General features: G+C 37.3%; 1 protein-coding gene across 1 annotated transcript; it reads left to right on the top strand.

The window, feature by feature from the left end:
- Nucleotides 1-1361: 1361 nt before the first annotated feature.
- Nucleotides 1362-27773, top strand: LOC140150548 (phosphatidylinositol-glycan biosynthesis class X protein-like). The gene is made up of 6 exons (XM_072172581.1): nucleotides 1362-1528; nucleotides 18659-18749; nucleotides 20213-20357; nucleotides 21727-21949; nucleotides 22323-22426; nucleotides 26085-27773. The coding sequence occupies exons 1-6, from the start codon at nucleotides 1390-1392 to the stop codon at nucleotides 26232-26234; spliced, it is 852 nt and encodes a 283-aa protein (XP_072028682.1). The 5' UTR covers nucleotides 1362-1389; the 3' UTR covers nucleotides 26235-27773.

The raw sequence follows: 27773 nt of genomic DNA, 5'->3' as shown, positions 1-27773 counted from the left end.
TCTATACCCTGAAAACCCGTTTCTGGCCATTTTTCAATCCGCGGGCCTACTTTATTCAAAAATTGTGTTTTGCACCTTTTGGGGCGATCCAGGATCATGTATAGGTCTCAATGTATTATTTAAGCTATAACATGCTTCTCCTTTTCCTTACAAGTCCACAGAAAGACCCAAAGTACCTCTAAAAAGATTTCGATTTTACCGAAACTCATCCACATTACATCGCTCGCGGAGTGATTTGGTGGTGTGCGCCCTTATAAAAGACATAGTTTCAAAATCGGTTCTTTTTTTCATAGATTTAGAAACTTTCTTAACTTTTGAGTTGAATCCTCAAGTTTTATTACTCTAGGACATCTAGATTTAGAAAAATGAACTTTGTAGTCATGCGTCCAATACAGAAAATATACAGTTTTTGTGATTTTGACCATTCTAGCAGGGATGACCATTTTCTTCAAAAACGTCACTCGCATCAGCGTCTTTTGAGTGGTATATTTGCATTTTTATTTCTTTAAACGTAATAAAAGTAAGTTTATACATTTTCTACACATTCGTATTTTGATATTAAGTTTCATTTTGCCCCCCTGAAAACAACTGACATTTGACTAGTTTTAAGGACACGTGCTCAAATTTAAACATGGTATTGGATTGAGAAGATCTCACTAAAAGCGGAATTTGTTAACTTTTTAGCTCTTTTTCATCACTTTCATGAACTTTAACAATCCGAATTAAGAAAATTAAATCATACTTTCATTTTAAAGAGCTTTAAAATCATTAAGTGATTTCTTAAGAATTAATTCAGACCATAAAATCGGAATTTTACACATATCTATCCTGTTTTTGACCTAATTTCTATGACAGGCCTCATTCCGGCCAAAATGCCTTATAAGGGCGCACACCACCAATACAGCGTCCCATTGAAACACACGTGAAAACACACCTTTTCCGTGCGCGATTTTAGGCCTTTTCGGCAACAAATTGACTATAAAAATACTACCAATCGATTGCAAATCGATGAAAATTTAATATATGTTTCAATGTACGGGTAGTCTTGTGATTAATTTTCGAGATATGGGCGCTTAAACAGCACCATGACCATTTTCGACCCCTTCTATACCCTGAAAACCCGTTTCTGGCCATTTTTCAATCCGCGGGCCTACTTTATTCAAAAATTGTGTTTTGCACCTTTTGGGGCGATCCAGGATCATGTATAGGTCTCAATGTATTATTTAAGCTATAACATGCTTCTCCTTTTCCTTACAAGTCCACAGAAAGACCCAAAGTACCTCTAAAAAGATTTCGATTTTACCGGAACTCATCCACATTACATCGCTCGCGGAGTGATTTGGTGGTGTGCGCCCATAATCGCAGAAAAAAAGAGTCGGGACTAAATTGATGTTTGAAAACCTGTTTTTTTTACCCGACTGCGACTCGATTCGGCTTGGAAATACATGTAGTGTCAATAACAAACCGCACATAATAATGCAACGAAGCTTACTCTGTACTATTTTTCTTTTCCTAGGTGAATATATAGGTAAGCTTATGTTTAAACTTTGCCTGGCTCCCAGACCCAGCCGTCACTCGCATGTATGCCATGTATGAGTCATGGGCATGCATGGCCGTCATGCCGTTGTTCATTGTTCGAAAAGTTCTAACTCTATCTTATGCACACAGTAACTATCGTATATATCGTCGTGCATAGAACTAGAAGATAGACTTCTCGATCAAGTTGTTCAATGATAAAACCAATATTGATACTATCATGACTATGGGAGCTGAATACACAAAATTGGTATTTTATGACCTTGGGTCCTTGACATGGACATGGTCATGGGAAACAGGACACCTCGCCCACACGCAACTTCGCCTACACGGCATCTCGCCTACGTGCCATCTCGCCCCCTATGCAATGCAATGCATTGCAATGGCGGTTGTGGATGTATCATGACGATCGATGTGACCGGAAGGGTCGTGTGTTCCTGTGTTGGTAGCAGACTATACGATCAAGGATTCGTTCCAATGAATGCACGGAAATATTCAACAAATTGAGTGTGTGTGTGTGTGTGCGTTTTATAAATTGAGGCCCCTAGCTAGTACCGTCCGCGTCCCGGTGTAGATTATGTTCGGTTTTTAACACACCGTGCTGATGTGATTATAACAATATTTTTAAATATTTTAATATAATGTGTATGCATTTTTTCAACATGCATTTTAATAATTTGATAACTCGTGTTAAAGTGTGTTATACGTGAATTTTTATGAAGATAATTATAAAGAAAAATATGGCAGTCTGATTGTTAACACTTTCAGCCTATTTTTAATAACTTGATAACGTGATACTTAAAGTGTTCTGGTTCTGGTTCTGGTTCAATACTCCAACAAAGCGGGTTCCCGCATCACGTCAGAGGTGGATGACCTGCAGTTAACTTGTAATGTCGGTGTCGTCAAAAGGTCGCGGAGCCTTGATTTAAATATTTTTGAGTTCGGAGCGTCTAATGTGTGATGGGGTAAATTATTCCAATGCTTAACAGTCCAGGGGAAAAAGCTGTCTGAGTAGATGGTCGTTCTGGTTCTTGGTTGTAGAAAAGAAAATGGATGAGTGCGTTTCAGTTGTCGTGTTGGTCGGGTCAGGTATGGTTCCCAGTCGGCGTCCACTAAGCCACAGTTGATTTTGTACATCATGGCGAGTCTTACTATTATCCGTCTAGTCTCCAAATCCGTCCATTGAAGGGAAGAAATCATGGATGTCACACTGGAGTCTCTTGAGTAGTCGTTAAGGCACATTCTTGCGGCCGACCGTTGAACCATGTCGAGCTGGTATTTTGCTTTTTTGGTGCTAGGGTACCACGCGGTGGTGCCGTACTCAATTTAGGTTGAACAAGGGACAAGTAAAGTCTTGATTTTACGTCGGGGTACATGATTTGAAATTACGTCGGATAACACCCAAAGCCTTTTTGCATCCTTTTGTGACTTTACTGATGTGTGAGTTCCATTTTAAGTCACTACTAAAGGTGACACCAAGATAAGGATGACTTTGTGTCACTTGAAGAGTGTTTCCACACAATTTATAAGGGGTGATGGAAGGTAATTTTTTGGATGTAAAATGCATGGTGTAACACTTTTCTGTGTTAAAAGACATCAGCCAATCAGAGCCCCAATTGGATAAGTTGTCTAGGTCACTCTGGAAAATCTGTGTATCTTGAACAGAATTTATTTCCGATAAATGAGAGCGTCGTCCATAAAAAGGCGGATCTTAGTGCCATTTGAGACACACTCAGGCATGTTGTTGATGTAAATTAGGAAACACAGAGGACCAATGACGGTGCCTTGAGGCACACTAGGCGTGACATCAACAGCAGAGGATAATTTTCCATCAAGAGTAACACGTTGCTTCCTTTTGGTAAGGAAAGTATTTATCCAACCAAGTTCCTTCCCTCTTATACCGTAGTGATGAATTTTCCTAAGCAGACGAGTATGCGGAATGCGGTCGAACGCTTTTGAAAAGTCAAGTAAAACAGCGTCGACTTGCTTATTTTTTTCAAAAGAATTTGCGATGTCACTGATTGTTGTGACTAGTTGAGTGTCACACCCCTTCTCTTTCTAAAACCATGTTGGGCGTTAGCGAGAATATTGTAATGATCCAAATGTGACATGATGTTACTGGTAAGAATGTGCTCCAAAATCTTACAACAGATTGAAGTCAAAGCAATAGGTCTGTAGTTACTAGGTGAGCTTTTGCTACCTTTTTTGTAAATAGGTGTTATGTGGGACATGAGCCAGTCTGTGGGGAGCTGGCCTGTATTTAGGCTCTGGTTGAATATAGCAGCCAGAATGGGAGCCAAAGGCTCTGCACACTCCTTCAAAATTCTAGCTGGGAGTTTGTCCGGTCCTGGGGACTTGTTTGGTTGAAGGTCTGAAAGGAGTTTTTTTACCCCCTCTGACGTGACTGTAATGGGTGGCATCTCGGGGAAAGGTATCCCAGATTCAGTTGGGATGTTTGTAGTGTCCTCATGTGTGTAGACTGATTTGAAATACTCGTTTAGTATTTCCGCTTTTGTCTGGCTGTTATCAGTTGTATTTGAACCATGTATAAGTGGTGGAATACCTCCGTTGTCTATCCTCTTAGACTTCACTATCTTCCAGAAGTTTTTTGTGTTTTGATGCAAATTATCAGTCATATTGTTGTTAATGTAATCTCCCTGTGCATGTCTGAGTTCTTTCTTGTAGTTAGCTCTGTAGGTTTTGAAAGCTATTTCGTCTTGTTCAGAATTTGATTTCTTTTTGCTTATTGTAAAGCCTTTGAAGTTTACGATTCATTCGTTTGAGTCTGTTGTTGTACCAAGGCAAATTATGTCTGCTAGATGATAATTTAGTTGGAATGTAATTATCCATTAAAGCAGTAATTTTTTCTGATAAAAGAGTCCAGTTTTGTTGGACTGAGTTTTTGTGTAAATTTTGGATCAGAGATTCCCCAAAAATCTCCAGGTCTTGGCAAAGGGATGGCAAATCGCCCTTGGAGTACTGAAAAATCTTGCGTCTGGGTTGGCGCTTTTTACAGGGTTTCACGTCACACATGACCTTAACTACCTCGTGATCACTGAGTCCGGGCAATGTGACAATTTGAGTGACAAGAGTGGGGTTTGTGGTAAGGAATAAGTCTAGAGTGCTTTTACCACGTGTGGGAACCCTCACTGTTTGTGTAAGATGATAATTAGTACACAAATCCAGGAAGTAGGAACATTGTTTGAAATGAGCCACCAGGCTTGACAGAGTGATTTTCCCAGTCAATATCTTTCATGTTGAAGTCACCACTCAACCAAAATGAACAATTGGTACTGTAGTTTGTATGAAGTTTGGAAATTGATTTATCAAGTTCATGTAAGGAGTCCATAGACGTATCAGGATTATAATATGCACAGACGTAGATAACAGAGTTCTTACCAAGGTCGAGCTTGATCCATAACAGTTCAGCATCGACTGTTAGATCATCTAAAAGCTGGGCTGGCATGTTTTTAACTGCCACCAAAACACCACCATAACCATCATGGCGGTCTTTGCGGAAAACTTGGTAGTTTCCGGGAAGATTTCACAGGTTTTGATATCTGGGTTAAGCCACGTCTCTGTGCCTATAATAATGTCAGGTTGCTCGGTGTCTATGAGAGCCTGTATCTCAGGTACCTTACGTTTCAGGCTCTGGAAGTTTATGTTTAGTAGGGTTAAACCAAAAGTTTGTTTGCTGTTATGTGATTTAGCTCTCCCAGTATGCATTGCTGTATCTGTTTTATTGGCTTGGTTTTGTAACACAGGTCTGGGGATCGTGGGTACACGGTCTCCCGTTTTGCTGACTTGGTTGAGTAACACAGAACTGGTGATCTGGTGAACAGGATCACCCGTTTTATTGACTTGGTTGAGTAACACAGGTCTGGTGATCTGGGGTACAGGATCACCATTAGGTTTTTTCATGTAAATAATTGAACCACCATGGTGTTTTGTGGTGGGTGGGGCATCACCACTACTCATGTTGTTGCACGTTGGGTGATTTGTGGGCGCCCTTTTTGTTTTGATGTTTTGTTTCTTTCTGGACGAGCTGGGTTTTTTTTTACGAGGCGTTGTATCATTTGACTTCATGATACTACCTATGAATGAGTCACCAAGTATTTCATATAAATTAGTACATTCAATATGAGTGAAATTGAAGAATGAATCATTAAAATTTACCACATCACATGCAGGGCACAGCCATGCAAAGTCAACTACTTGTGTGAGAGTGTTGTATTCATCATCACTTACATCACCACATTGAGTATGAGTCCATTTACCACAACCATCACAACTAAGTGCACGCTGGTTGTCTAAAACTTCGTTGCCACAACAAGTGCATGGAAATTTGGGTTTTTTCGTACGCTTACCTCTCCTGCTTCGGGACAGGGGCCCAGGGTGTGGGTGGATATCGCCACACAAACCCAGCAAAGTGAACAAGTTTGAAGTTGAAATGATGCTTTGGTTCTTTATGTCAGGTTGGAAATTAATAAACATGGAGGGGAACAAACCCCTACTTGCAAGAAGATGAGTGTGAAGTTTACAAGATGTATACAAAAGAGTAGCATGGTCAAATTGATCGCTGTTAACAACATTGCTGATAACATTTCTTACGTCAGGGAAAATACATGAAGACCCAGAGAATAAGTGGTTGGATCCTACCTTACAATTCAGGCCCGAGTTGTAAACATGATGACCCTCGTCCCGCTCAATCCAGATGGAGAGCAGGAGTGTTGAGATGGTGAACAAAGAACGTAGCGAATGCATTACTCCAGAGTATGAGTCCTAAGAATAAGAAAAATAAATCAAGTCGGGAGATACAAGATGGCGTCAGGTGTCTTGGTACAGGTGGGTGGGGTCTTTAAAGATGGCGTCCCGTTGGTTTCGAAGCAATGGTCAGATGTACACAGCATAAAGTCCAAGGTTAAAAACACACAAAAACACGCAGAAAATCGTTGACAGGACTGCTGGAGTCTTGGTGAAACCGATGGAAGTGGTTTAATGACCTCAGTGATAACAATTTTCGAAGAACAATGTAGTAGAAAAATGAATTTTCATTCCAATGAATCTCCAATGGTGTCCGTATAGTCAACCAACGTAGGATACACAGGTACACGGGTGCGAGAAATATAAGTTAAAATTCCGAAGGTTAAAATTCGTAAAAATTCTTAAAAACACCAAAACTTTATTGAGAAGGTTAAAATGTAACATATATAACGCGGATTGGTGCGGATGGTAACTAAAAGTCGAAAAATAAAGGTGATTTAAAATCAGCGGAGGCTCCGCGAAATTTTTCACGTCTTCACCGTCTCGCGGTCAGAGGTCATGTTTAAAATAAATTTTGGCCATTTTCAGCAAGCAGGGCCTGTGCTGTGCGTTTCGCCCCTTTTTACACCGCTGGTATTTGCTGCCGACGATTGCTTGACAAGTCCCCTGCGTGCCTGCACACCGCCAGCCAAACCACGGAATGGCCCGGAAATGGAATATACTGGCTATATGTTGCGTGCTACGGTCACAGTGCCATTGATTTACCCATGTCATACCCGGCGATTTCGCGGAAGTCTTTACTTGCCAGCGTGTTGGATGACGGGTAGTGTGCGCAACAAAAATTTGTAATTGCGGGCCGTGTTAAAACATGTTTTGTGCTTGTAAGTCCGTACCATGCACACGAAGACGAAGGAAAGCCATTGAATTATGATACAAAATCATAAGGGTATTAATGAAAGTTGATTCCAAGTTTCCCATCATCGGCATCACTTTTTACATTATATTAGCTTATATTTTCACGAACAATAATTAATTTAATATGTCCGAAATTTAGGCCTTATAAATGTATTTTTATGTTAAATCCTTAGGCCTATGTATTTTATTTTTACAGGTATGTTTTCATGAACAAAAGAATCAATTATAGGCCCTATTATATGTGTTATTTTATTTTACAAATTATGTTTACTTACTTCATATAAGTTCATACTTTTTAGTGTTAAATTAATTATGGCCAGTATGGCCTAATAATTTATATAATATGGCCAAAAAAAGCGCTTATGAGTTTTGTTTGTTTTATTTAATTAACTTGAATCATTCATTTTACCGGTTCAAACTCACTTAAAATAAAGTTTGAGATGTTCAAAACTTTTAAAACTTGCAGTCCTATATAAGATATTAAATCAGAGAAGATCTTCTTTGACATAGCCTAATGAAACAATTAAGGGAAAAAAACATTTGCCAAATTTTTCAAAGACAAATGTGCACGACTAGCAAAACAAACGCCAGCAGCATGCAGCTTTGAGATATTTTGTGGGGTGCTGTGCAGTGACTTATGCCCCATTTTTGCACCGCGTGTTAACGGCGGATATTAGCTATACCACTTACACGAAAACGCCGGGTGTGATTATGTTCAATCAATGGTATCGTGATCCAAGCACGCAAAAATGCCAGAATACACCGATGTACCTTCCTTGACAAGGCCGGGTCCCGCGCGCGGCCGCATGAGTCCTGGGTCAAGTATGCTCTCAGTTTGATTAAGACCCGAGAATTATACGGGCCATGTTTTGTGCTTGCGACGTAGCGCTATTGGAGGCAAGCGAAGAAAAAAAAGTTGCAAATGTTTGCAAAACTGGTTAATACTAAAATACGATTTCGGTAAAATTTTAATTTGGGGTTATTCTTTGTCAAATATTATTAGTATTTAAATAACGTGCTCCCTTATAGGCCTACACATCCAAAGACCCATCATTTTCTTATTGTTTTCACGCAAAAGGCCAGCTCCCAAGACCACATGATAAATGAAAGAAAGATAATAATTATAATAATAGAAACAAGGAAGGAATTATTTTAGACAAGTGTTAATTGTGTGTATATGCCCAGCCTGATCATGCAAACGACATCCGAGTAATTATAGCTTCCAAATCTGGGTGTTTGATAAGCCTAGATAGGGAAGACCTATTCGTAGACGGTGCGCACATGAACAGGCAAAATACGAGCAAAATAATGATTTATATGAAGTTTAAAATGAAATCATGTATGGTATTTGATAGACCTAGGCAGGAGCGCGTGTTAACAGGATCTAGGAAAAATAACGAGTTATATGAAGTTTAAAATGAATCATACCTGTATATAAAGCCAAACAACCTACATCTTCCAAATCTGGGGAAAATAACGAGTTACGTGAAGTTGCAAATTAAATCACAGCTCAGTATATCAATAAACACATTTATTGCACAAAATGTTTCCATTTATTTGAAATTTTTTCCCAGGGTAGCCCCGATGTCTTACAAACATAATGAATTTGATTCCAATGTATACTCAGTGGACATGTTAAAACATTACAATGCCAAAAAATCAGCATGATCAGGGTTGAAACGTATTATGTAAAACGATCGAAGGCCTGCACTATATGGTTTTATCTCTTGGCCCGGCTCTTGACAGTTCAGTTTCGCACACTAAATTAATACTAGGAGAAACTCAAGAAATAAGGGAAGGATTCGACTTTGAGCTTGTCACCAAGAAATTTAAGAAAGAAGGACTCCGGGGGGGCCCGAGTAGACTTTGAGCATTGGTCATCAAAAGGCCCTTCCATCGTGAGACGACCATCTATATACATGTTGCGTAGAGAAACGTAACACTAGCTTGCAGCTGTAAATGCGTAGGTCTTTTAGTTTTAGCTTAGTCTTTCACATGTCATTTCAGTACACCCATTATAATCATTTTTTCCTCTTTCCCGTCCAATTATGCTTGTTTTGTACTCCGTCGGCCCGTCGGTAATCACTTAGTTCAAACTATAAACGAATACCGTATTAGATTGTTAACCCCCGGTTTCCTACTTCAGGCATATGGCCAAAGTCTTTCTTTCCTTATGTCCTTAATTTTTCTTTATTCAATCCTGTTCTTTCTTGAGGCCTAGGCCTAATTCTTTTTTCCCCTTTGATACGTTATTGTATTGTCAATGGCCATGTCATATACATAAATAATTCAAACTTTCTGACTTTGGTTTGAGCTGAGACTAAAATACCTAAAGCCTTACTTGCATTTGAATCAAATAAATATATTATATAGGATACATGCTAAATACTTGAAGCCAAAGCAATTGCGTATAACGAGTCAGATCATGCTGACGGTGTTTATGCTACATCATATGCGCAGGTGCTCCTTTGTTAAAAGGGAAATCCCTAATGAGGAACGGTCAAAGAGTAGTTCTCGCCAGTAAAGGAAGATAAACTGTGAAAGTCCACTAACCGCCCACCCGAAAAGGAACTTTCACCAGTTCATCTTCATGGTCTTTCTTACGCCATGTGAGATACTAGTAGTGATCATATATTCTGAGCTAAGCATAGTTTGGTAACTATAAAGAAAGAAAAAAGGTCCTACTCGTCCGACTGTCAAAAAGCTTAGAGCGGTTAAATAATAGCATTGCATGAGTACGACACTCATAGAATACTAGCTTAAACATATAAATCATCATTATCAGTTTGTTTTATAAAGTTTCAACACCATTATAAATTATACGACATGCACCGAATAAAGTGCACATGACATAGAGCCTCACGTATCTTCCAAATCTAGGTTTATCAAACTCCCAGATTTGGAAGTTATATGAAGTGGTCCTTTTTTTATTATTATTATTCATTTTGCATTTATATTAAACAGGACAAAAGACAAATAACTTGAGAAAAAAAGATAGAAAGAATAAAAAACAACATACACAACACAAATACAAAAGCATCTCTAACATTATAATATATGACTAGTACAATATTATGCATATTTTAAAATTCGTTTTATACTTTGTTTGTCCGTGGGCACACGAGAAAGACAATAATATGTTATATTTATGTAATTACTAATTTTCTTTGTTGTTACATTATTTTCTTACACAAAACATTCCCATTTCATACGAAGTGGTCCTTCAATAATGTGTGATTTGCATAAAAAATTGCTTCCTATTTAAATGATAGTTTTCACTGATAGCTCTTATATATTAGCTCGTACTGATCGCATTATCCCCTTTTAATTGCGAGCCAAACAAACGAAGAAAATTGGTATTTCATTCCAGCGCCTACAATCTGTGTATTAGCTTGCCGATCATATTATTATCCGGCGGGAGCTAAAGGAAAATTATAAAAGACCAACTTGGACCCAACCCATACCGATCAGATAGGGCCTACCCTTGAGTCAGACTCAGATGCCAACAACAACCCACCAGGAACCACGGAAATCCATCCAAAAGTGGCAATATAATAATAAGAAGTTAAGAACACATGCAGTAAAACATAAAATCAGACCAAATAAAAGAGGCGAATAAAAGTAAAACAAAATTGTGACTAAAAATTTTTTTTAAAAGTAGAACCACATAACAAAACGAATTCAACAAAACATAACATAACACATAACAAAAAGTAGAAAAACATAAAAATAGAACAAAAAGGCCTATAATCCAAAAGAAAGCAAGACCAAAAAGAAAATCATACATAAAAAAAAAAAAAAAAAATTAAAGAAAAACATAAAAATGGAAAAACAAAAATAGGACAAAAAAAGCCCAACCCCCAAACATGTCACAAAACAATACCAAATAAACAAAATCAAAAAGAAACAGTACAAAATACAGACAGACATAATATTAATTGATACAGACAAAATAAAAGAAACAAAAACGCATAATATACAAAAAACAATACGATCGTACCAAATTAGTATTACTATACTATAGTAGGCTACAAAACATTACAAAATAAAGAAAAGGATAACCAAACCAAAACGAGCCAAAATATAACTAGAAACGTAACAAAAACAAGCAAAAAGCCATAGACCTATTCCAAACAAAGAAATTATTCACCAAACAAAGAAAAGCATAAACAACAATACACTAATTAAAGGAAAAACTAAATTGAAAATATATAACCAAAAACCCACACAGACAAAGCTCTGATATATCCAAACGAAGAAAAACAAATAAACATTAAACAACATAACACATTATAGCAAGAACCAAGAACAACAACAAAGCCAAACACTAAAAAACATTACGAAAGATAAAAGAAGAATATGACAAATTACCCAACAAAGAAAACATGCAAAAGTCCAAAAGACTATTAAAAAAAAGCGGTACCGTAGGAAAACGTAGGCCTATTAAATTTTGATGCGCTATACTTTCCTTATTTCGGAAACGCAATACTGAGCTACTATTCTAATTGCCGCTATAGCTAAATTAGGTGAGGGGGAAATACAACTATACTTCTCAACTTCAAATCACCACAGCACCATCATTAAAAACAATCATCACCTATCGACACCGGGCTATTCTCAAGACTACAATAGGACGTGGTCACTATATTCTCGTCCATTCAATGGGGGCGATTTAATGAATACATCATTGATAGTACGATCTGAATACACACACATCCTGTGCACATCGATCGTATACATCCAAAATGCTTCTGCGTTGCATTGCCGCAATAGCTAATTAGGGGGCGAGATGGCACGTAGGCGAAATGGCATGTAGGCGAAGTGCATTGTGGGCGAAGTGTCCTGTATTCATGGTCATGGACATTAGATTGTCACGAATGACAAGTCTTTGAATTCAAACAAGTGTCATTTGCTTTTGATCGATAAATCTTTCTTACTATCCACAACAACACGATATATTAACTGTGTGTGAGTGTGGACAGTGTTGCCAAAACTTTTCAGCTCCAAGGCGCGGCACATTGGCTCGCCAAGCTGCGGTAAATGAGTCTCAAGTAGCCTAATTTTTAAACTTCCTAGAAAAGCGCCCGATACCGGATATTTGGGTAGATTTACCCTAATTTAGAACGCAAATCACCCAATTGGGCGGAAAAGTACTTGACTTCAAAACTTCCAGTACTATGGGAAGTTATGGACCGATCAATAAATGGTCACAAAATCCATTGTAATTGCAATTTCGAGCTTCAGTGACTCAAATCTTTATAAATCGGCTAAATTGAAAGGAGAATACATCAAATTACTGCCACGGCCTAATAAGTAGCCCAATTTTAGGCAAGTAGCGGCATGCTTTTTTGAGTAGCGGCAAAAAACGCCGGCAAGTGATCGCCAAGTAGCCCAATTGTGCGCATAAGGTGCAGCGTTGGCATCACTGTGTGTGGATGGCCGTGTGTCCTGAACTCGCCACCCTTAGCGTTACATGACAAATATTATGAATTTTTACACCAACCGGGTTTCTAATTAGATTATCTCGACAATCATCAACCCTAAACTAGCAAAAGTATACATTTTTGGAAAGCTGAAGGAATCAGCAATTCCAATATATACATTTCAACTCATTATACAGGGTGACCTGCAAGTTATACAGGGTGGAATAAAAAAGATTTGATAAAAAATGGGTCACTCAATGCATTGCTTATTACCAACTTACAGTAATAAACTGGAAGTAAACAACATTCATTTGGTGGAGGAAATGGAGAGCCAACTTACTTCGGAAGAAACCAAAATCACAGCTGTTTGGTAATCTCAGAATATAGGGTGTCCCAAAGTATGTTAGATTTTTTTTACAATTCAACATATTTTGAACCTAAACATTTTCCCCGTAACCCATACAGAAAAAATATGTCCATATTTAGATTCCTCGTCAAATTTCCCTTCAGAAAATCTATAGGCCTACTTTGACTATGATAGGATAAGTAATTAAAATTTTACAGCAACTTTCAGATTTTGAAGACATCTGCATTTACTTACTACAGTGTTTAATATGACAACGGGTAGTTTTGTATGGAAAAGTTTGTATTTTCTTCACTAAACCAATCATAAATGATTAAAAACAATTAGTAGAATTGTTTAGCTGTAAGGCCGTGAGTCGTTTAGATGCTAAGTCCAAATCCAATTTACAGCCTTTACAGAAGCAGATTACGCACTAAAAAATACCAATCCCATAGAGTTTGTGTGTACCACATCCCCACCACCACATCCCCCACTACCGCCACCCTGCCCATTCTGAATTCTATGAAGCACAGTGTCAGTATTAAAAAAAGTTCAAGTATTTCTTTTTACAGGGTTGAAAGTGCATTTTATTTAGCAATAAAATGAGACCACAAGCAAGACAATAACTTCTTGCTTGACAGAGATATCATCATTTGTTTTGAGTCGACTTTGGCAAAATGTAGCGTCGCCACCTTTTTTTTTTTTGGTGGCGAGCTCAAGACACACGACCGGATACTAAGATAGACAGGCCCCAGGGGAACCAATTTTGCCCTCAGTTTCATGGTTTGAGATCTCGTCAATTTTCACTAAATGCAAAAAAACATTTTTTAGATTGTAAATTTGGCTTCAATTTAGCTGGGCTAACATTTAATGATTTATGTATCTTTGCTAAAGTGTTTACCAGAAACACAGGCACTGAAGTACAAATTCTGACAATAGTATTTTGGGATCAGGCTTGATCAAAGTACCATCATAATGTTTGGGTTTTTTACAGGTAAAATCTTCAAATTCAAACAAGGAAAATACCCATGCTATTTTATTTTTTATATTTATTTTATTAAAAAAATTACCTCAGCTCAGAAAACTAATAAAAGATATTGATATTGAAACACAATTTGGCTGCGTCATCGATAGTACGGTATGTATTTAATAAAAATGGTGGCTGCATCACTCCAGAAAAATTGATACAAAATGACATTTTAGCAAGGAAAAGGTAAATAAACTGTCAAAATAATGCATCAACAAGTATCTTAGAACATGTCAGAAACCATTGTATGTAATATTTTTAGGGTGTAATGATGTAAATAAAGGAGTTGTTAGGGCTGATACGGGTACAAACAAAACTTGGGACTTACAATGACTTATTACAAGATGGGCAATTCCACGGTAACGGAAGGACATTTGCACTCTAAAACGACTTTTCAAACTTGGATATCAAAAACACCTTTATTAGTTATATCAAACAAATGTTACCATTTCATTACTAACACTGCTACCTTCAAATTTCACATCTTTTTTTCACAGAAATACCTTTCGCGTATGAAATATGAATATTAATGAGCTCGGTAATGGAAGGACGGTAAAACGGACATGTATTTTTTACCTAAATTTCTTTTGCAAAAATTATGTGAATTTTGTAAGGCTCCATTTTGTTTTCAAGGTGGGAAATGTAATCCTTTGAGTGTTAGCTACTTAATATCACTTTTCATTTGAATTTATGTGTTTCGGTAATATAATTACAATGCCAAGTGGATTAGCCATGGTAACGGAAGGACAAAAGGTTTACTAAATTTTAGAAGATAATAAAATACATAAGAAATACAAAAATCATGAAAAACACCACAGTATGTAAAACTTTTAACTCTCATTAAGCAATTTTGTACAGAAAACCTGTAACAACATCTTAATGAGGATGTGTAAATTGGATACAAAGTGAGGCAGTTTTTCTTTAAAAAAATCCCAAAATTTGACCAAAAAACGGGTTTTTTGAAGAAATTTCATTGTACATATTTTAAATTATCTGTAAGATAGCTCAAATGACAGAGCACATTGAACTCTTTCATCTGATACCAAATGTGTCATTGTAGCATTTGTAGTTTCAAAGTTCTAAGCATTTTTCAATTTTTTTCTCATGTCCACTTTGGTGTGGAATTGCCCAGATACATCCCCGTTCTAACTAAACACATCAAAAGAAATAAGTCCCCCTCTGAAAATTTCATCATAACATCGTAAAGTAAAACTTTGTACCAATAAAACTTACTATTAAAGAAATAATTATATGATTGTTTACTAAGCGTTTTGTGAAAATGAAAGATGTCCATGACTTCATGGCTGAATGAACCCAAATTGAAGACAAAAACTGCACTTTTCCAAAAGTCACAAAGTAGGCCTACATGTATGCTTGTTAACTGCAAGGCGTATTGGGACAAGGAATGGAACTGGGAGCTTCGGCGCACTTGGCTATGGATCATTGGATGTATAATCTACGTGCACTTTTAGTTCTGAAACCAAAAGGAAATACATGTAGAACAAGTATTGTGAGATCGTAAATATGTGTTTGTCTCAAGCTAAGAACAAACAAGAACAGCTTGAAAACCTGGCCGGGGAAAACTGGGTATCAAACATGTCGTGAAAATAATATTCAAAACATAAAATAATTTTGACTGCAAATGTTTGTACGTACAGACACGTCACTGATGTAACAAATGTTGATATAATATTGGATGGCTGAGCATGATGAGTCATAAAAATATCGGACGAGCCAACGCCGAGTTCGATATTTGTATGACGAATCCGATATGTTATGGTATCATGCGAAAAAAGCCATCCAGTATTATCATTATTAGGTTTTCTTAACTCCTAATAACCCTGAGAACATAATAATGAATTATATCTGCCATCTTCTATGTATCGGTCTGTAAAATTTGTGATGGCAAGACGAATGTTTTGGGTGAATAAATTGCTATTTCATAAGATTCATGTGTGGGGAAATTTGATGCACAAACCGATGACTCGGAGACCAGCGTATCACGGGCTGACTTTGCGGGCAAAAATGTCAGGTTCCCGGTTGGGTTCTTGCAAATTTATCGCGGGCGAAGTTTTAAAGTTAATAATAGCGCTCGTACAAACACAGGTTTGAGCATAAAGCGGGGATTTTTCTCAAAAATTTGCTGTTTTTATTTCCATTTTTGTACATGTTTAAAAACAGGTTGTCTTATTTTTTTTATTAGTTTTGTAAATTAATTGCGCATCGTTGATGTTTTAACTTTTGCTGTTCTTCTAAACATGGAAATAGTATTGAAGATAATGTTCATGTTCCAAGCTAACATCAAGCTGCTCAGTGCTTCATGTCATGATGTGTCACTGTCAATCAATAACGATGAAGGTACATCTCGTTGAACTACTTCAAGTGATGAATGCGAATCATTAGCCTATCGATTGAAGCGAATAGGATTAAGCGGTGCAAAACTCATGCGCGGTACAGTCAGTATAGAGATGCTAGTCACATGAAGAGGTTCATCAGAGATGACCGTGCAACAACTACCGCGCAAAACATCAACCCGCGAATACCGCGTGTGGGTTTTGCACGGCCCATGCCCGGTGGATTCCAGCCAGTACTGTACCAATATAATCCGATTCCCAAGTTTTGAAGTAAATTGCACTAGCCGTTTTGATATTACATGTAGAAATAAAATGTTTCACAATGGTCCATAGAATGGTACCGGTATGTATGGTGTAACACAATTGGGGATGAGGCTATCATATCATATTGATTTTCAGCCCTTTTTTGGGGGTATTTTAGCCTAATTTCACACTGTTAGGATATTTCACAAGCTATGAATCACACCCCTGGTACATGTATTTGCTTTTTAGCGAACATATCTACATTGTAAACAACCGGAAATCACATTTTCATCAAATAACTTTTATTTTTTAGCCTAGATATAGATTTACTAGTATAAACATGGGTAATTTCAATATCCTGGCATGTATGATAATAGAGATGTGATGATAGAGGTAGAACTTTTTGAATGACCCTTGTATCATAGACTGCGGAACTCAGTCGTTATACCTGTATATTCACATTGTTTTGGTCGTTATATGACTATCATTTGAAGACTGAGTTTTCATGATACATCCTCCAGCGAGCAGTTTCAGACAATAGCTTGGGATTATTAGGGCAGAGGTTATCTTTTGAATCCTTTCACGACCACTGAAGCATACTCAAAGACACTTGCACGTATTGAAAGACTTGTCACTTGTGTCAAAAGAATGTCAACGGTCATAAAACACCAATTTGGTGTTTTCCCCCGGGTGTTTTCCACTCCCCATAATATGTGTTTGAACAGCGGCTGGATGTATCAGGAGGGTGAAATGGCCAAGTGGTAAAAGGCCTTGCGCTGCCTGCCGGACGAATATGATCGGCAAGGTTTCGAGCCTTGGGCTTACCTTAGGTGAGAATTATCTTCCTCTCCCAAAATGTTCCTTTAAGGTCGGAAATCCTACAATTGTATTCAGTTACATTATAGAATAAAATTGTAGAATTTCTTCTCACCTCATACACTGCTTAGCACATGCAGATATGCAATGTGCAATGTCTCATGGTTAGGGAGTCATGTAAAGCCATTGGTCCTGTGTACAGGAAGAGTCAAACCCTGTGCACATTAGATCAACAGTCTTGAAAATAAGGCAGTTGTTGACCCATTGGTCATTAGCACATAGAAGGGGAGGAGACCTTGCCATTTCTATGCGATCACTGACCACCAGCGTGTACTCGGACCCCGGAAGTTGATCAAGAAGTCTATCCTCATCCAGGCCACTAATAACCCGTGATGGATGTGAGGATAGAACTTGGAGCTATCTCAAATCGTGTCAGAATCAGTGAAGTATGACACCATATAAAGCAATGAAAATTCAGAAGTAAACAACGCCAATCTCGAGGGGTATACATGTAGCACCTGAAAAAGTTGCTCAAATGAGACATTGGTGAATTGTTAATAGCATGGTTAATCTCTTACAAATTTGCAAACTTTGCTCTGAAGATAAGTCATCAAAATACATTTTGGTAACATTAAACTTCACAAAGAATTGTTTTAATGCGTTTGAAACTTGGCAACGATTGAGTGATTGAAGTAGTTATAGTTCCATGCTCTATCACTATCCACATGTAGAGTGCCCCTAGGGATATAACTCGGGGCCATGAGGGCTGAGGTTCGTGAATAGTAGATAGATTTGTCAATCAACACAGAAGTACTAACAAATCTACTTTGGTTTACACATTTGCTAGTCAGCCAAATTGGCCCAATACAGAAGTAACTAAGAGCCATGTGGTTCTCAAGAAGACAGGATCTTGTAATCACAAATCCTGACTTCTTGTGTTCCTGACTTAGCTAGTTTGAAATAAAGAAATAGTAAAGATATAAAAATAAAGAAATAGTTAAGACATCTCAGGATGTCAAGAACTCATGAAATCTGTTCAATTTTCACAGCGTCAGTATTTTAATTGTAAGCCCATCCACTTTTGTTATATCAAGATCCTATTTTTGTGACTTAAAGTCCGGAACTCACGAACTCACGCCACGCTTGAGTTCCTGACTTCTTGACTTAAAGTCAGGAACTCACAAACACATATATCGAGTTTTTATACTAAATACTATGTATTGAAATTATTTTTCAGAAGCTGACAAAGGAAGTAATAGCCAGTTCTGCAACCTAAATTTAAAAGATGTGATTTTGACAAGGAATATTACAAATCAGGGTTTTCAAAGGTAAATGGATACAGTATTTAAAATTCTCTTACCTCTACTGATGAGCAACCAGTGGTGGCACCAGGAACCTCTACTGATGAGCAACCAGTGTTGGCACCAGGAATTTTTTTTTGGGGGGGGGAGTGACATGTGGGTCGTGGGAGGGAGCAAAAGTTGGACAAATTTTCCTACAGTTGGGCGATTTTGGCCCCAAATAGGGTGATTTTGACCCAAAATAGTGGATATACTGATACGGAGAAAAAATGTGAGGGTCCCACTATAACACTGCCACTGCAAGGAATGAGTTCAGAAGGACTATGGATTAAGCATCGCACAGCGTCATCATCCCTATATCTTCGTGTCAAAAATTGCTGTGATAGTACAGCAAATCCTCTCTTTCTTCAAAAGCTACGCATGGCGATTTTGTTCGAGATAGGCCGAGCGACTCAGGCTAAGCATATTACTTGCACTATATGAGATACCGCACCGTTTCCATTCATACATGTTTATACGATCTGCGCATGCTCAGTGCCTCATATGGCGTTGCCATTACAAGAAAATTCAATTTGTTGTCAGGTAAAATGCAGGTTTTGTTTTCAATACACTAACTGGAAATTCAATACACTCAGCTGCTTCTTTAAACACATATATTTTACTGCATTTTCACCATAACGTTTTTTAATTGTACATTAATAATGTGATATATTCAACTGTTTGAGAATTATTATTATTATGGAAACAACAAGCATAGCCCAGACCACGGTGCTATTACACTGGCTATAGAATATTAAATCACAAGTCTATAATATAATACTGCACAGTGAACAACTATACAACTTTCTTTATCTGCGTCAATAATAGAATATTGATTTAAATGTAATTGAATACATCTCTACATCTCTTAGTTTGTACTTCATCACTGAGCGATCTAGCGATCGGTTTCTAGCCAATCAGAGAGGACGCCTTTTCTTGCATTCGGTGAAATACCAATCACCCGTCGCTCACTATAAACAGAGTATTAAGATGTGATTCATTTCAGGGAAAAGATATTTATCATATAGGTTGACGACACTGTGCACCGTCTGGGTGTGTCGGTGTGTGTGGGGTGGGGTGCATTTGTAATTACCTGCAAACATGGACCTACAGTAGGATGACACACATTGCAACCGTTGATGTACATCTGCAACCGTGGACATACTAATAAAAGCAGGACAACACAAATAACATAAAAATGCATTTAAAAAGCGGTCCATCTTTAATTGGGGGGTCAGGATAGGTCACGGTTGGATAGGAAGTTGTCAGTGTGTCGATTGAAATCGGGTTTGTGTGTCCTCAGTTTTAAATAGGTTTAAATCATATGCAAAATGAAAAGGGTGATTATATTGCTGCAACTGGAGATGGGGTCAAATTCATTCACTGCATGGAATTGGACCACCCTCCTTCAATCACTAGCAAGCAATTAATTTTGTTTTGTTTTTTTGCAGGGATTTGGTGAGTGTTATTGAGATCACATTTGAAGACCATACACCATGCAACACATGTTGGTTTATGCTGGTTGAAGCTGTCCCCAGTGGCATGTATGTTGATTTAGATCAAATCAAAGCAGTTGAATCATTTGGAGCTCCAAAGGTAATACTGTAATTCTAGGGGTTACTTTGGCCCACTACTTTTTAATTTCATTTGTTGGTTAACTGTACTTCTTGATAATTAAAAATAATAATTTATATTTAAATATCTTGGTTACAAAAGTAACAAAATAACAGTACATTTACACACACTTTACATTTCTTACATGTGATGCTGAAGTAATGATGACATGAGTATTGAGTACTACAAATCTTTTCGTGGATTCTAGGGTGGGGTTATCTTGAACCACATTTCTTTTTTCTCAGTCACTCATCAGGCTGTTTCACCCACTGGTCCTAACTCCTCCAGTATTTTCCATCTATTTCTCTGTTCCTTGCCACTGATGACCATCTCATTTGATCTGATGCCAAGTGCCTTGCACCTTGCATTTCTTGGTTAGCTTCATGTCATTAGTCCAATGTAAGTAGCAATGGAAAACACAATTGCACAAAGTAGGCATACTTTGAGGTCAATGGATAAGCCTGGGCTTTGCTTGACATGCCTTGCACAGTTGTCATTGCAAAGTTGCCTTCTGTTAATTTCAGTTGTGCTATCACCAATTCACCAATGTTGTTAATCATTGAACCCTGGTATTCAAAGTGCTTCTCTATCTGCTGTTCATCTATCACAAACTCATCACCTTTTTGCTCTCTGTCTACAACCATTATTTTTGTATTTGTGTTCAAGAGAAGGCTTTTCTCTTCACCGGCCTCTATAATGCGCTTCAAAAGGTCAATCAGCTCAACTCTGCTGCGACAAATAAGAGTGGTATCAACTGCATACCTCAGGTTATTAATCTTTGTACCGCCAATCTTCATTCCACCTTCAAACCCCTCCAAAGTTATTCTCCTAAAGTCTTCACAGTAGGTGTTAAATAGGTTTGGTGGATACACAGGTCTGCCATAAGCCTCTTCCAATCTTGAACCAATCTGTGTCTCCACTGCTTGTTCTGACTGCAGATCTTGATCTTCATATAATCGACTGATCAGGTCCACAAGATGACTTGGGAAACCCATCTTCTTCATAAGTTCCCACATCTGTGGGTGGCTAACACAGTTAAAAGCTTTACTGTAATCTATGAAGCACATGTAAAGAGGAAGTATATGCTCTCTGCAATTCTCAATCATATTTCTGAAACAAAATCCAGCCTGCTCATCAGATATTTCACTCTTTACTAAGCAAGGTATATTTGATTATTTTTTCAGATACCTTATAAGATCTTCAGAGGAGCAATAATTTGGTTGCAAAAATGTTTGACAATTCCACCCCCACCCCTGCCTCAAAGGCACCCTGGTTCCCTTTTGAAAAAAACAACAAATTGTGGCTGCGCTACTGCATTGGCTGAACTTAATGAATGCTCTTTCCATTATAGGTATTATCTTACGAAGAAATTGATGTTGAACAGCCTGCATATCTATCACCAGAGCACACAATCCTTGTCTACAGTCCCCACTTAATAACAGACTCTAAACACTATGGTACTATCCATGTTGATATGCCAATACACCTCAGATATCATAGGCCGTCCAGGGACACAGATGTAGCTTCAGCATTGGTAGAGCTACAGCATCCTAATGTCATGATTAGATGCCAAGGTATTAAATCATTAGTTTCTGGTAGAGTGTCAATCAGTGAATTTATTTGTGGAAATTAAATTTAAATACATTTTGTATACTGTGTCAAAAGTAGTTTCTGATCTGATCTGTTTATTGTAGACTAACTATACCCATAGTTCCAGCTAGTTACATAACTATAACAATAGGTTGAAATCCTTGTGATCAGACAAATAATTTGGTATATCATTTAACAAGATTGCAGACATTTTAAATTTTTACCCATGCATGATTTCAAGATGGCTGCCATCTACCAAGATATTTATAATTTTATGATGTACTAAATGGAAAAAATATGTTTTGCAAGATTCTACCAAAATTTACTATTGCAGTGATTTTGTTATCTCATTTTCAGGCTCAGCATCAGGGAATGAATTTGATCTAAAGGATCTGTACCAGGCTCCATGTGATAGCCTCAATACAAGCATGTGTGCATGGCAAGATCTCAAATATCGCATGGTTAGTATCCATAGCTACACGACCTGTGTGCCTGCCTGCCCAGGATCAGTGTATGGCACACTTTTTTAAAGTTTCCTAATGCTCAGGAAATTTTATAATTGATCGATTAAGGCCAGAGTAATGGAAGACACATTCGTCCACGACCGAATTTGAGATTTTTTGATATTTATCAACACTAAGATGTATTCTTTCACTTGAAACTGATAAAATACAACTTGCTAATATTTATTCGTATTTTTGCTTGATTTATTTCACTCTTTTCAACTCTAAAAAGTCACATGGCTCAAGACAGCTTAGTAGATTGGCGGAAATATTGAGTCAGAAATGCTTGAATCTGAAATATTGTGATTACTGCTAGCGTGATTCGCGTCGGCGTGGCCTTGGCGCAGCTCTCTTGCGTATGTTCAACGCATGATCAAGGCGCATTCGGTATGTTGTTAACGCCAGCAAAATGTGGTGTAAACAAAACAAAAATTTGCAGTCAAAATGCCACTTAGATTTTTTAATTATTTTGAATTTTGGCACACTGAAGCAGAAATTATAGATTAAAAAAAAAAAAAAGATGCATATTTAGACCATGCACCAGATACAGCTTTTACAAGTGTTTAAGTCTTACCGTTTTAAAATTTAAGGACGTTTTGTGCATAATTTTGACATTTTTTACTAAAACGTCGATTTCTCAGAGTTCACTTTTGACAATATTATGCGATTTTTGTGACAAGATAACTCAAAAAATATGCAAGCAAAGGGTAAACTTTTTGCACTATCCTTTAGAGTTCATCAAAGTCTAGGGAAGGTTTTTTCATTTTTTCAAAATATTTGTTTTAAACAAAAATATACACCATTATGTGCAAATTTTAGCTTAATAGAGTGACAAAATGGCTTTTTTCACATGTTTTTTTCAATATTTCGAAAAAAGAGACGAATTTCAAAAAAATAAAACCTTCCCTAAGTTCATGTCTCTTCATGAAAAGCTAACTGAATTTTTTTTACTCCGAACGGATTTTTTTCCAAGTTGTCACAAAAAAATTGGGGTAAAAAAGTGAATTTTTGTGATTTTTTCAAAAACTTGAGATTTTTGAACAAATCTGACATCACCATGGGATTCCTTGACTCATTTCCTTTCCAAAAATGTCTAGTTTTATATACTTTGGACATACAATTCAGAAATAATGAAGCTCAAAAAGGTCCATGTTCTCTCCCATTACTCTGCCCTTAACACTGGTTAATGAATGACCTTGGGTGTTTTGGTCCTAGAAAAGGAAAGATATATCGCTGGCGAAGTTACGTAATTAATCGGATTAATTACCATAGCAATAGGTGAAAACAATTTTGAACATATCGCTGCTGCACTACAAGCAGGTTACACTCATCATCTGTGTATGTCTGCAATCATAGATTGAATACAATACTGGTCTTTTCAAAGATACTAATCTTACAGGTGCAAGTAATCAGCTTGATATGGTTCAATGAAGAGGTACCGCGTGGCGGTATCAGTGCAGCGCGGTATATTCAAAAATTGTTTTCACCTATTGCTATGGTAGTTAATCCGATTATTACGTAACTTCGCCAGCGTATAGAGCATCGAGGGAGGGATAATATGACTTGGTCATCTGTAATGTATATTTGCTACAGGAACACATCATGAGCTAGAGTTGTTGTATGCTACAATGCTTGGGAAGCAATTTTGAAATGCTAACAATTGCATGTCAAATGATTAGGGGGTGCTAGACCATACTATTCACATGCTCTTGTTGATAGTTTTTATTTGGACTAGTGAACCGTATTTCAAATGTGGTCTAGCCAACTTTGAATAATAAAGTCAAATTATGTACTGTATTTGTTCCATTAACCACCCAGTCATTTTGGGTGAGCACTTATTTTTTACATTGTTAAATAATCATCAATCACCATCTGATAGTATCTAATTACTCACAGTTAATGTGCCCTCAAAAATGGTGTCCAGAAATGTCCAGGTTTGTTTATATTTAATGGCATCAAATTGTGACCGCATGCAAATAAAATACGATTTTGATGTCAGAATTACATCAAACTTGGCATTTTTAAGGCGTTTGCAGGTGGTTATTGACACATATTTTTAATACAGTAAAACCTCATTATAACGAAATCAGATACAAGAAAAACCCTGTTATAAAGAAGTATTTTTCCAGAACCAAGATACAAAATTCTTTTGTTATTTATTGTTTTTACAACCCTATGACGAAATTTGGATATAAAGAACTAATTTCTCTGTCCCTGACAACTTCGTTATAACGAGTTTCCACTGTATCTATACATCTGTCCACTATGAAATTGCGTCATAATTTACTTTTAGCGCACATTTTCAATATCAATTTCCCACATGCATGCTTGTATAGTCACCCAATAGGTAAGCTGAAAGGAAGTGTTTTGACAGTATTAGATGGGCGGTTAATAATATCACATTTTGCTTGTTGTAAAGTCGCTGGGTAGGCGCTAATAGGGGCATGGGCGGTTAATGGAATGAATACAGTAGCTTATTTAACTTTATTGTCGCTACCAAACAAGCTCCAATGTCTGTGTACAGTGTATGATGTACAGATTGTTTAAAGAGAAGTAACAAGGAACAAAAATATTCCCATCATGCAAATTGCTATTTACTTTATGTTCAAATCTGATATTACAGTAACTCGGCTTCAAACTACCATTAATTTCATGTATTTAGCTGCTCCTTATGAGTATTATCGCACTGCGTACAGCTTATTTTTTACTCTGGAACCTAGAGTAGATGAGTGTATTTTTGAAGTACAGTCAACAGTACCAGGATGATCCCCTGCTCTTTTTGAATAGCCTGTGACATTCTTTAACATGCACACTGCATTAATGTCAGAAATACATGTACACGGGACCGACAGCTTAAAGTGCCCTCCGAAGCACTAAGCAAGTAGAGTGAAGTGCCTTGCTCAAACCCCCGACCCTTGGATTAACAGTGCTCTACTTCATGAGATATGGTCAGCCCGGCCGGGAGGTGGGGGGGTCACTCCCACTTTGGAGGCTGTTTAGACCCCTCTTTTCAGATTCGCTGTCACCCAAAGACCCCATATTTGTTTACAAACATATACACTGTCCCCAGAGACCCCTTATATTTCCATTTGATCTATCAGCTAAAGACCCTTATTTTTTAATTTGAACAGCAACTTTCATTTATCACTGATTACTTCTTTACTTTGTTAAATTTGAAGCCATTTAGAACTAGCAATTCAATGTTCGAGGTTTCTGTGGCACTATTTCGGCTCTCACCCAAAGGTTCCATTTAAAGAAAGGTCATATTCTCACCCAGTGACCCCATATTTTTTGCATTATGCTCTCACCGAATGCCAAAATCATGCTCTCACCCAATGACCCCATATTTTTTACATTTTGCTCTCACCGAATGCCAAAAATCATGCTCTCACCCAATGGCCCCATATTTGTTTACATTTTGCTCTCACCGAATGCCCCTTACTGTGAAAGTGTCATATTGAAGTGCCCCCGATGGTCAGTTTTAAAAAATGCTTTGAAATCCAAATTCCAAATTGTCCCAATATACAATTCTTGAGACTTGAGTTCATTAATTGTGTATCGGCCTTGGAGGTAATAACTATAATGATATACTTTTGTTTTATTTTTATTTTTTAAGAATAATGGGAAGCAACTTCAGTTCCAAGTTCCTGTAGGTCAGCAAAGTGACACAGTGATAATCTCCATTGTGACGTTTGCAGCTACGATTTCAGGTGTTCTTGTGTTGCTATGGGATATGCACTTACCACATAAAAGCAAAATCACCTGATGATGGTTGGATTTGGTTTGTCATCCTTTTGAAATCCCTCCTTTTTGAGGAGCATCAAGCTAGTACTGTACAACTATTAAAATGTACATGTAAAAGAGTCACAATTAGCAGATAAAAACTAATAGACTATAAAGCAAGTGACCAAGCAGGTAAGCTCCAGTTCACAACAGGAATTGCATGCAGCAGGTTACCGCAGGTCAGTCACCCAGCACATGCAGATGGAAGGAACATGCAAGATGGTATACTAAAAACTACTGCTGGGGGAATGTGGAGCTAGATAAATAACATGTGCTCCAAATTAGGCTTGCTTTAGTTATGCCACTTAAAGTAGTCTGGCTGAGTAGGACCTGTTTTTGTCTTAGTTACCAAACAATACTCAGACTCTGATTGCTGAAGAAAGATTAAAGCCATATTGTAACACTTCAATACAAATAGATTAGTATTTCTTTTCCAAAAAATGTTACCTTTTACTGTCAGATATGTCTCCTTTTAATTTTGAGCGGAACAACTCGGGTAAGCAAAGAAAATGCTATTACCAGTCCCCAATTCATGTCACTCTGTCGGTCATGCTACGGTATGTTCCTTTGGTGTGTGTATGACCATCCTGCACCCATGTACGTACTGTGTTATGAATATCGCGTACACATTCAACTAATATTTCTATTGTAATAATTAAATGACGGTTCCTGCACTTTTTTCAAAATCTCAAGAAGTCTTGATTTTTGCAGGGTATGTTAGTTTCATAAAGTAAATCATGTAAAGAAGAATTTTGAAAAATATTGAGGGCGTCTACCTCAGCAAATGTTACAATATGGCTTTTTCTCAAGTCAGTGGCGTAGATTTCTTTTTAACATTGGGGGGATGGGGTTGGAAAAACTTCTTGAAGTATAGTGAATCCAGCACCTTTTTGCGACCAAATATGTTTATATGGTACAAATGCGTGCGGAAATTTTTGCCATATTGAAGCTAAAATGATGAAATACAGGGTGTCCCAGAAAAAATTACCGAGCGAATAAAATTGAACGTAAGTCGAGAAATAGACATCAGAATCATAAAATTTAAAATGTAGCGCATAGCTTATTTTGTTGTGCATCACATACACAAGTTTTATTTGATTCGGTTGACTGGTTGCGAAGAAATGAACGATTACATAATGCATGCATCAATTCAGTTCATTCCAAGTTTGATCTGATCAACAGGCGGTTTTTCATACTCGCTCACCGCTTCCTAAAGTTTGTGTATCTCATTAAATTTAGCCCACATTATATAGTTTATAATCGGACGGTGTTATGTCATTGATGCTTTTACTGAAGATGGGTAACTGTTTGTCCGAAAAAACTTTGATTTCTGCAATTGGAAGCTTTCCAACTTCAATTCGTAATGTTATATCTTAACTTTCAAAAGAACATTTTGAGCCAAGAATAACAATGATCAAGTGCTTACAGCTTTACGTGTGATTTTTGATACCAAGCAACATTAATGTTGAAGTTTTAAAATATTTAAACTTTGCATTACAATTTCTTGGAAATATTCCAAAAA

This window comes from Amphiura filiformis, chromosome 4, assembly GCF_039555335.1.
Source record: "Amphiura filiformis chromosome 4, Afil_fr2py, whole genome shotgun sequence".
Lineage (NCBI taxonomy): Eukaryota > Metazoa > Echinodermata > Ophiuroidea > Amphilepidida > Amphiuridae > Amphiura > Amphiura filiformis.
This window is presented reverse-complemented; position numbering and strand designations above follow the sequence as displayed.

What these genes read in the sequence shown, in the direction of transcription:
- LOC140150548 (XM_072172581.1), top strand. Translation starts at nt 1,390, where the DNA reads ATGTTTGAAAACCTGTTTTTTTTACCCGACTGCGACTCGATTCGGCTT. An exon ending in TTTCCTAGGTGAATATATAG is followed by an intron (nt 1,529 to 18,658) that starts GTAAGCTTATGT and finishes ATTATTTTTCAG; the next exon opens with AAGCTGACAAAGGAAGTAAT. An exon ending in AATCATTTGGAGCTCCAAAG is followed by an intron (nt 20,358 to 21,726) that starts GTAATACTGTAA and finishes TTTCCATTATAG; the next exon opens with GTATTATCTTACGAAGAAAT.